The 9,549-nt window shown below is 25.3% G+C and overlaps 5 protein-coding genes across 5 annotated transcripts; 4 read left to right on the top strand and 1 right to left on the bottom strand.

Moving 5' to 3' along the window:
- Positions 1–2,410: 2,410 nt before the first annotated feature.
- Positions 2,411–2,809, top strand: EHI_089460 (uncharacterized protein; the record flags this gene model as incomplete). Its single annotated transcript, XM_643140.1, has 1 exon — positions 2,411–2,809. The coding sequence occupies one exon, from the start codon at positions 2,411–2,413 to the stop codon at positions 2,807–2,809; it is 399 nt and encodes a 132-aa protein (XP_648232.1).
- A 637-nt stretch (positions 2,810–3,446) lies between these two features.
- Positions 3,447–3,794, top strand: EHI_089450 (uncharacterized protein; the record flags this gene model as incomplete). Its single annotated transcript, XM_643139.1, has 1 exon — positions 3,447–3,794. The coding sequence occupies one exon, from the start codon at positions 3,447–3,449 to the stop codon at positions 3,792–3,794; it is 348 nt and encodes a 115-aa protein (XP_648231.1).
- A 748-nt stretch (positions 3,795–4,542) lies between these two features.
- Positions 4,543–5,805, top strand: EHI_089440 (uncharacterized protein; the record flags this gene model as incomplete). The annotated part of the gene is made up of 1 exon (XM_001914236.1): positions 4,543–5,805. One exon carries the CDS (start codon positions 4,543–4,545, stop codon positions 5,803–5,805), a length of 1,263 nt encoding a protein of 420 aa, XP_001914271.1.
- Positions 5,806–5,842: 37 nt separating this feature from the next.
- Positions 5,843–7,339, top strand: EHI_089430 (uncharacterized protein; the record flags this gene model as incomplete). Its single annotated transcript, XM_643138.1, has 1 exon — positions 5,843–7,339. The coding sequence occupies one exon, from the start codon at positions 5,843–5,845 to the stop codon at positions 7,337–7,339; it is 1,497 nt and encodes a 498-aa protein (XP_648230.1).
- A 390-nt stretch (positions 7,340–7,729) lies between these two features.
- Positions 7,730–9,222, bottom strand: EHI_089420 (uncharacterized protein; the record flags this gene model as incomplete). The annotated part of the gene is made up of 2 exons (XM_001914235.1): positions 7,730–8,479; positions 8,515–9,222. 2 exons carry the CDS (start codon positions 9,220–9,222, stop codon positions 7,730–7,732), a joined length of 1,458 nt encoding a protein of 485 aa, XP_001914270.1.
- Between the last annotated feature and the right edge of the window lie 327 nt (positions 9,223–9,549).

The raw sequence follows: 9,549 nt of genomic DNA, 5'->3' as shown, positions 1-9,549 counted from the left end.
TTAAAATCAAATAAACAATAATATTGATATTCATTCATCATATTCATTTAATATAATAAATATACAAAACATTTCAGAATAAAGAATGAATATTTAAGAATGAAAATATTGATTTATTCAATATTTTATTCAACATAAAATCAATAAAACATATATTTTGATAATACACAAATGAAATAATAAAGAAATATACAATACTCAAGAATTAATAAAAAAGAAATAAAAAGAATAAATGAATATAAAAATGATAAATAATAGAAGAAAGAAATAGAAAAAGAACGAAAACAAATAATATAAAAAGAATATAAATATATAAAAGAATAAAAAGAAAGTAGAAGAAGAATATAAAAATAATAAATCACAAAGATGTAATAAAATAAGAAAAGAAGAAATAAAAAGTGTAATTTTAATGTAAAAATTAGAAATATTCAATAAAAGTGTCTAATTTAATGATGTAAAATGATTAACAATATTTTATTATTGAAAAATATTTTACTCTTTTTTATGTTTATTATTTATATGTATAATTTCAACATGATATTTATTATATATTCAATCATATGTGTTATGTTATTATAACATATAATAAGTGATAAAATATAAATGAAAATGATATGAATATATAACATAGATAGAATATAAAACAAAAGAATAATAAGAATAAATGATAAATAAAACGAGAAATGATAATAAATGATATAATAATAAAATCAAAGTATAAAAGATAAAATTAATATTAATATAAATCAAATAAATATAAATATAAAATGAAAATAGATATAAATGATAAGAATATAAAAATGATAATAATATAAAAATGATAAAGATGAATAAACAAATACATCTAAATAGAAAAGAATAACAATAAGAAAATCTAAATAATATAAACATAAAAAACATAAAATAAGAAGAATATAATAATATAATAATATATAGATAATAAGAAGAATACAATGATATAAATAATATAAACAGAGAAATAAATATATAAAAATACGATAGATAAATAACATATAAAGAAAAGAATAAAAATAATAAAAATAAATATGAATAATCAAATAATCTATTTCATTAATATTTCATACAAAATGAATACAATTGATTATAAAATATAAACATAAATATTTATATATTCTGTATTTATCATACTTTTTATTTTATGAGCAAAATATAATAAATGGAAAATTCTATGGATGCAAATTTTTTTGCATCTTTTTTCTTTTTTTATAAATTATTTAGATGCATTTTTTCTTTGCTAATTTTCATACCCAAAATAAACAACAATACAAATGAAAATAATAAAAAGATAAAACTAGTATTTATTAATAAAGGAAAAAGATAAAATACAACAAGATAAAATAAAACAAATTAACAAAATAAAATAAAAGTAATTCATTTCAATAATAATTACAATAAATTGAATAAATAAAAACAGTAAGAATGAAGAACAAAAAAATATAAAATTAAAAATAAATAATGATAAAAGATATAATGATTAATATGAAAGAATTGATGAAATAATATGTAGAGAATATAAGAAAATAAATAAATATCAATACAACATGAACAAAACAATCAAATGTGAGTTAAAGAATAATATCAAATAAATACAAATAAATACAAATTAAATATATATTTCAATTTTATTTAATAAATGAAAATGATAATATTTTTTATTGTAATTAATATCATTTTCTACTTCCTTCTTGATTTTTATTTTCTTCTATCATCTTTTATATTTATTTTTATAAAACTATTTCATTTATTTGTATATATCTTTATCATTCTAATTATTCATTATTTGTTTGTTATTTTCTTTCTGTTATTTTTCTTCTATCATTTTATTATCATTTTTCTTCTTTTATTTCTATTATATATTATTCTCCTTTTTCTTTATCCTTTTTCTTTCATCTCTATATTATCTCATTCTTTTCATATTTCATTTCTTGTCTTATCTTTCTCTATCTGATTCTTATATTCATTCTAATTTTGATTCTTTGTGCTATTTTATTCATCTTATAATTGTATAATACTCTACTTTAAATATAAATGGTTTATAACTCATTGTGGCATATTGATGACGTGGCAATTGTATAATAATTATTGTACCACAATATTATACTAACCACAATTGCCACGTCAGCTGCATGTCACAATTTAATGGTAATAGCATTCTATTAATAGAAATAGAATGGATTAATTTATTAATAAATTAACTATAATTTGATGATAGGACATATGACGTGTTGTATTATTGTACCACAATATTATACTAACTGTTTCCTTAATAAAACGGGAAACATCAATGTAATAGGACATTGACAGGAGTATAGTAAATATTATAGTTTAATATTAAACTATACTAATATTTAATGACCCTACCATCTAGATATAGTCATTACAATAATCAATGTACAGTACAGTGAAAGATGACAACGGAAAGTATTTCTGTGGTAGTGAAGATGAAACAGTTGTTGAAGAGAGAAACTTGAAGATATCAGATATTATATGCCTTCAAATGGATTTGAAGAAAATAATAGACGAGTGCAAGATATTAGTTAATGGGAATGATTTATCATTAGGTATCGATCCATTATATTGTTTCAAATGTATAGTTGAAGGTAATATAGAAACAATAGAAGAGATAGAAAAAGAAATTAAAGCATTCAAAAAGAGAAATATTCTCTTTATTAATGCATTGAAAGAATTAAAGAAAAGAAAAGAAAGAGAAGATAGATTAGATAGATTAGAGAAGAAAAAGAAAGAAGAAGAGACAAAACCAGAGAGGAGAAAAACTAGACCTCTCTAGTTTAATTTAATTTAATTTTTTAAAAATTTGTTATTTATTTTTGTTATTCAAATTTTTAAAAATAAAATAATTTGTTATTTAAACATTAAACAATAATAAAATAAAAAGGAATAAAAAGCATTCAATTAAGATGTCTTATATCGAGAATATAAATGCGATGTAAAATATAAGTCAACAACGAAACAAGTCGTTGACTATTAAGTAGCATTGCATTTAAATCAATTATAATAAAGTTCAACAAATCGAACATCTTTTTGGTATACTTCATATTGTATCTATGGAACCAAATATGGAACCAATACACTAAAGAGTATAAAAATGTTCGACAAAACTCGGATATTTCCGAGTCAAGAAATTGTTGAACTATAAAGCCGATCTCCCTTATCAAAGAAGATAATAATGGCTTTTTCATTCTAGGAGGCATTGAATGCTACCTATATTAATGCTGTTTAAATAACAAATTAAATGGCTGATATGAGGTAGTATATGAGGTAATCAATGACTTTTATACTATACTTATAATAAAAATATAATAAAATAAAAATAGAAAATGTCTGTTTTGTCTCTCCATCTGTCTGAATGCCTGTGACATCTAAATATTTAAACTACAAGAAAGAATGAAATATAACATACCACGATGGACAGCGAAGACCGAATAGAAAATGTGAAAATAGAAAATATAGATATAGTTAGTCTAAAAATTTACTTTATTGAATTAGACACTTTAGAGGATTTCTGCGATTACCTCGTAGATTGTTTTAAGAAGGAACAGAAATTTTATTTAGAAGATGATAAATTTAATATGATAATGGAAGAAGAGGCTAAATTAGTTAATTCCATTTATGAAATAAGTTCTAATATCAAGAACAGCTATGACGATATTTTACAGGCTTTTGAAATAAGGGCTACTGAAAGGCAAAGAAGAAGAAGAGTTGCCATTTCAAGAGAATTGAATAAGAAACCAAGAGTACTAAAAGATAATTAAAATAATTTAATTTAATTTTTTTTAATATTATTTTGTTTATTAAATAAAAAATAAATAAAATAAAAATAGTAAATTAATAATTATTCCAAATCATTAACGAAATGGAAATTCTCTAATAATTCTAATAAACCTCCTAGTTTATTAAAACGTTGATCCTTAGTGCAAGAATCGACGAAACCTGTAAGGTAATAAAATAATACATCACTATAATTATAGTGAGTCTCCTCGAACCTCCTCATAAAATAGAGGATAGAATAGATCAGACACTTGGTGTCCAAATCTAAACTATCGCTCTCGAGGAGACCTTTACAGGTTTCGTCGATATCTTGCACAATGCTAGACAAGAGGGGGAACATCGAATAAAATAAAAAGTACCATTGTTTAAATAACAAATAAAACGTGTAAACAACACGACAAACAGACACTTAAAGAGGCATTTCTAAATTAATTGAATTATATTTTTATTATTCTTTTTAGTTTAAAAATCATTTTCTGCCTCATACATTACCTCATATCAAAAACAATCCGGAAAAGATAACAAAAAGAGATAAATTAACCAATCAAATAAACAGACAATGAATAAACAACACGTGGAGATTTAAATAAAAAGGTCCAACAAATCATTTGATAACATCGAACAATGAGTAGCTTACTTGATAGATACTATTCCTTTAATGCAATGCATGGCTTCCTCATATTGAACTTCGATGCTAACCATCCATCTCTCTCCACTCCAATATTAAAGCAGATGGTGGAAAATTGGTGCTCCACGGAAACAAATAAGGCTGAAATAGAATACTTGGCCGCAAGTAATACCAAGGGAACGAATGCTCATGCTCATGTATTCTTTAAATTAAAAGATAGAGCAAAGGTTCATAAAAAACCAGTTGCTAAAATAAATAATATAGAATATAAACTATTTTTTACTCCAGTCACAGAACATAAGAAATTTGATGGATCATTTCAAGCGATAATAAAATATCTAAAGAATCAAAACAAGAAACACGGATCAGAATCTACTTTTGACGAAATTGGCAAAGAAGAAGCAATAAAAGGAAAAGTGGGAAATAACCTGGTGGAACAGGCACTATCATTGGAAAATTTGAAAGAGGCGGAAGGGTTATTGAGACAGGCAAGCATGACCTGGTATTTAAACAATGTAAAGAAGTTCAGAGATGTATGGAGAGAACAACACGATAATAAACAAACTAACAGAATTAACATAAAACTTAGACCCTGGAAAGAAGATAATATATTAGTGAAAAATGCTAGAGCTTGGCTCCAGGGAGTCAAATTATCAAAACAAAAAAGAGTAAAAACTCTGGTATTATTAGGAGATACCAGAATAGGAAAAACTGAATTTGTAAACGACCTGTTGAAAGGAATGAAAGTGGACGAGTTTAGAGGACACTTCATGTTTGATGGTCATGATGAATATAAAAATTATGATATTCGTCTGTTCGACGATGCAAATTTAAAAGAAGTTCAGTGGTTCGAGTTTAAAGCACTCATTTCAACAAGAGGAGAGACAATCACTATGAATATAAAATATGACCACGTTAATGTAACTAGCTTGCCAACTATAATAGTAATGAACACCAAAAACTGGGACATGATGAAAAGAATAGCTAAAGAAAATGATGACTTAGAATGGCTCGAAAAAAATACGGCTGTTCTTTACTCAAGAGAACCACTCTTTGAAAGACCAAAAGAAATTAGAAAAACTATAGAAGAATTAAAGAAACAATATGGTGATTTAGATCCAGCCATATTAGAAATGTTTGATGAAGAAGATATCCAGCCGGATAAAGAAGAAGATGGAAGTGAAGATAGCTCCTCAGAATTCCAATTACAAGAACCACTTCCAGCTATAATTAATCCTGAAGCAACATTAAGATTACCAGAAGATGACTTTATACCAGAACCAGAAAAAAGACTCAGAGTGCCATCAATAGAAGATGATGAAGAACTTGCATCAAGATGGCCTCGTTATGGAGATGAAATTAATTAACTAATTTTTTGGTTTATCTTTTATTTTTATTTTTAAAATGAGCTATTGGTATAGACCAAATGCATTAAAAAGAAAATGGGGAAGTTATGGAAGTATTCATAACGACCAATATTATGATAATTATAATGATTACTCATTTAACAATGGAATGAATAATAACTATGATCCAGATAATGGAGAAGATGAATATTTTGAAGAAGAAGATGTAGATTTACATCCAGACAGCTATCAATCTAGTACTTATTTTGATCCAGACAATGAACCAGACAGAGTAAATAAACCAGACATAATAGATGAAGAATTTAACAAAACAGAAGATTCAGCATTTGATGATCCAGATTATGAAGAATATACTAAAGAAATACATATCGATGAAGAACACATTGAAGAAAACAAAGAACAAGAAACCGAAGAAGAAGAAAATGAATTACCTCTACAAACAATAGTTGATCCAGAAAATCCAAATAATATTTATACATATGATAATAATACTATAGAATTATTAAAAGATATGAAAATAAATATTAACAATAAAAAGGAAATAATAAAAGCGTTACAAGATATACAAGATGACATTAGACAAAACAATTATGAGAATTTAAAAAATGCAATAAAAGAAGAAGGAGTAGATAATACAATCCCTGTAATAGAAGAAAGAGGAGATGATATAATAGTACAGAATATAGATTATGATGAAATAAAAGATAAACAAATGGAAGAAATAGAAATACACAAAGATGAAAAAGAACCAGATAGAAATATTATACCACCTAGACCACCAAGAGAGAATAGAAATACTATTAAAGAATGGATAGATAAAAATAGAGATAATTCCAAAAGAAAACATCATTTAGAAGATACTAATGAATATCAAGAAAAGAGAGATTTTGAACGAGGAATAAAAATAGAAGAATTACAACAGTTCTTACCATTAGAAGAGAAACAAGAAAGAGAAGAAGCAATAAATGAAACAAAAATAGAAATTCCACAAAATGAAGCATTGAACGAAAAAGAAGAAGTTCAAAATAATGAAATAATGAATAATTCATTACCAAATGAAAAAATAGAAGAGAAAAGAGAAGAAAAAGAAGAAAAAAGAATCAAAAAACCAGTTATTGTCAAAAAAGAACGAAAACTCAAAGAAGTTAAGAAGTTTGATTCTAAATTTAATTATAAAGAACTCTTCACTGACGTTAAAAACAGAAAACGTGAAGTTGATGAATTAGAAAAAAGATATAGATTACTTACTAAAGATATATTACACAATTATAAACCAACACAAAAGAAAGAAGAAAATGATTCCAAAAATATTCTACCAGAACAAATTAAACCAATAATAGAACAAGAAGAAGAAGATTTAAGAGTTGAAGACATTCCAAAAGAGTTAACAATACAAGATCAACAAAAATATTGGAATAACTTTAAACATAATGACGAAAACGTTGATGTAAATGAAGATGAAGAAGAAATAGAAGAAGATATAGAAGAAGTAGAAGAACCAGAAATAGAATATGAGTACGAGTATGAGTTCTAGTACTATACTCTGAAAAGAGATAAATTGAATATTTAAACTATTTATTTTGAACTGTTTAATCATTCATACATGACAACCATTAAAGACTTAATTGCTGACCATGCTATGGGTAAGTTTGTATCTATGGATGCAGATGAACTCATAGACACAATGGTCAAGCTAATAAACTCTGTAGAAGAATACACCAAGGAAGAAGAATTAAAAGGATTAAAAAAACATTATTGGAGCTTGGTGTATAGAATAGCCAGAAAGAAAGGCTTAATGTGGGATAAACCACAGATTAAAAAAGTAAAAACACCAGAAGTAGCTAAAAAAGAATACAAAACTAAATTTGTATTAAAAGATAAAAAGAAAGAAGAAGAAAGTAAACCAAAGAAAGAAGATAATTAATTATTTATTATAAAATTTAACTGTTCCATTTATTGTTTTAAAATGATTAATTTTATCATCATCAGGTGATACTCTAAGTAATACCTTTTCATAATCAGTACGATCATCACTTATTCCCCATTGTTTTAATTGTTTATAAACATTCTTCATTACTTCAAATCTCTCTTGTCCGCTTTGTACTTTATTAAAATGAGGTTGTTTATGTAAATATTGATGTAATCCTCTTCTTTCAAAATCAGATGGTTTAAAGATAGTACCTTTATTATCACTTCTATTTGTTCTTGCACCAATATGAATTTTATGATAATAATCATCAGAAGAATGTGTACTAATAGCTTCTGGTACTGGAATATATTGCAAACTTTCATATCTTCTCATAACATTTGGTTCAAATGCTACATTCTCGATTCTCTTCCATAATTCAGGAGGTAATACACTTCTAATATATTGTTGACTAAAATTCAATTGGTCTAAATCATCATCCATTAATTTGTGTTGATTAGTCAAATCATTTAATTTATCAACAACAATATCACTAATCGGTTTAATAGCATCCAAATACTTTTGTATAGCCAAAGGAGCAAGAACACCAGACATTTGATCTACAATTGATGAATCTAAACATCTTTCCCCTTCTGGTGTTGTTTTAAAACAATTTCCGTTAACACGAATAACTTTTCCTTTATACAAAACGGGTAATGTCAAATTTATATCCTCAGGATGAGTAAGATAATACAAAGCTAATTCTTTCTCTCCAAAAATAGTAGAAATATATATTTATCAACAATTTCAGGTCTATTCTGAATTGCCATCTTAATTAATTCAAGTGCAGTATTCTTCTCAAATAAATCTCCTTGTTTGTATCTCTTTTCCAAATATTTATATAAATTGTTTCCTTTTATTGCCTCATTAAACTCTTTGAATTCTTTAATATTAAAAATGGAAGAAACACCAAAAGCTTTTGCAATATCAGTAAAATATCTCGAACCATATTTTTTATATCCATCAACAATCCCTCGAATCAATGAAACATCTAAACGAGCAGATGGATCAAAAAGACTCTTACCATCTGTCATTTCCCAAAATTTATCTTTTATAAAATCTTTAATAATTGTTACTGGTTTCTTCTCTTCAATAAAATTATCAACTACATCAATAACACCTTTTACTTTACTTTGTAAATCTTCAGAATCAATTACTTTCTTTACATTTGGTAAAGATGGAATATACTTCTTTATTTTTTCTTTATCAAATATTTTCCCACCATCATACTTAGAAGTACTAAATGGTTTATATTTTGAACTATCAACTCTCCTAGAATTATCAAAAGGACGAATACTTAGTGGATTAGTTCTGTTAGAAATACTAAAAGGATGATATTTCTGTTGATTACTTCTTCGTATTCCATCATAATTAAATCGTATAGATCCATATGAACCATATCTTCTTTTATGAAGATTTAATCGTTGTTTTCTCTTCTTAACCAAACACATTAAAATAAAAAGTTAATTAGGAATTAAAGTTTTTACTACTTCTAATACTTCTTCTACTGCATTCATGACATCTCCTTGTCTTCTACTTTCAAAAAATGCAAAGAAACAACTCGCTATTAATAATATACATGATAATAGAAGCATGACTATTTTACGGATAATATTCCATGTACTTTCTTTAAACACCCCTTCTGTACATTTAGACGAGTGATTAGAATCACTGGAGTCTGCACTCATATTATGAATTAATCAGTTCATCTTTATATTCAAATGATCCGTTCTAGAAATAACTGTCCTAATAATACACATGAAGTAGAATTTGTATTT

Source organism: Entamoeba histolytica, genomic scaffold, assembly GCF_000208925.1.
Source record: "Entamoeba histolytica HM-1:IMSS scf_1104750517659 genomic scaffold, whole genome shotgun sequence".
Lineage (NCBI taxonomy): Eukaryota > Evosea > Mastigamoebida > Endamoebidae > Entamoeba > Entamoeba histolytica.
Note: the sequence above shows the minus strand (reverse complement) of the source record. Positions and strands in the feature narration are given on the sequence as shown.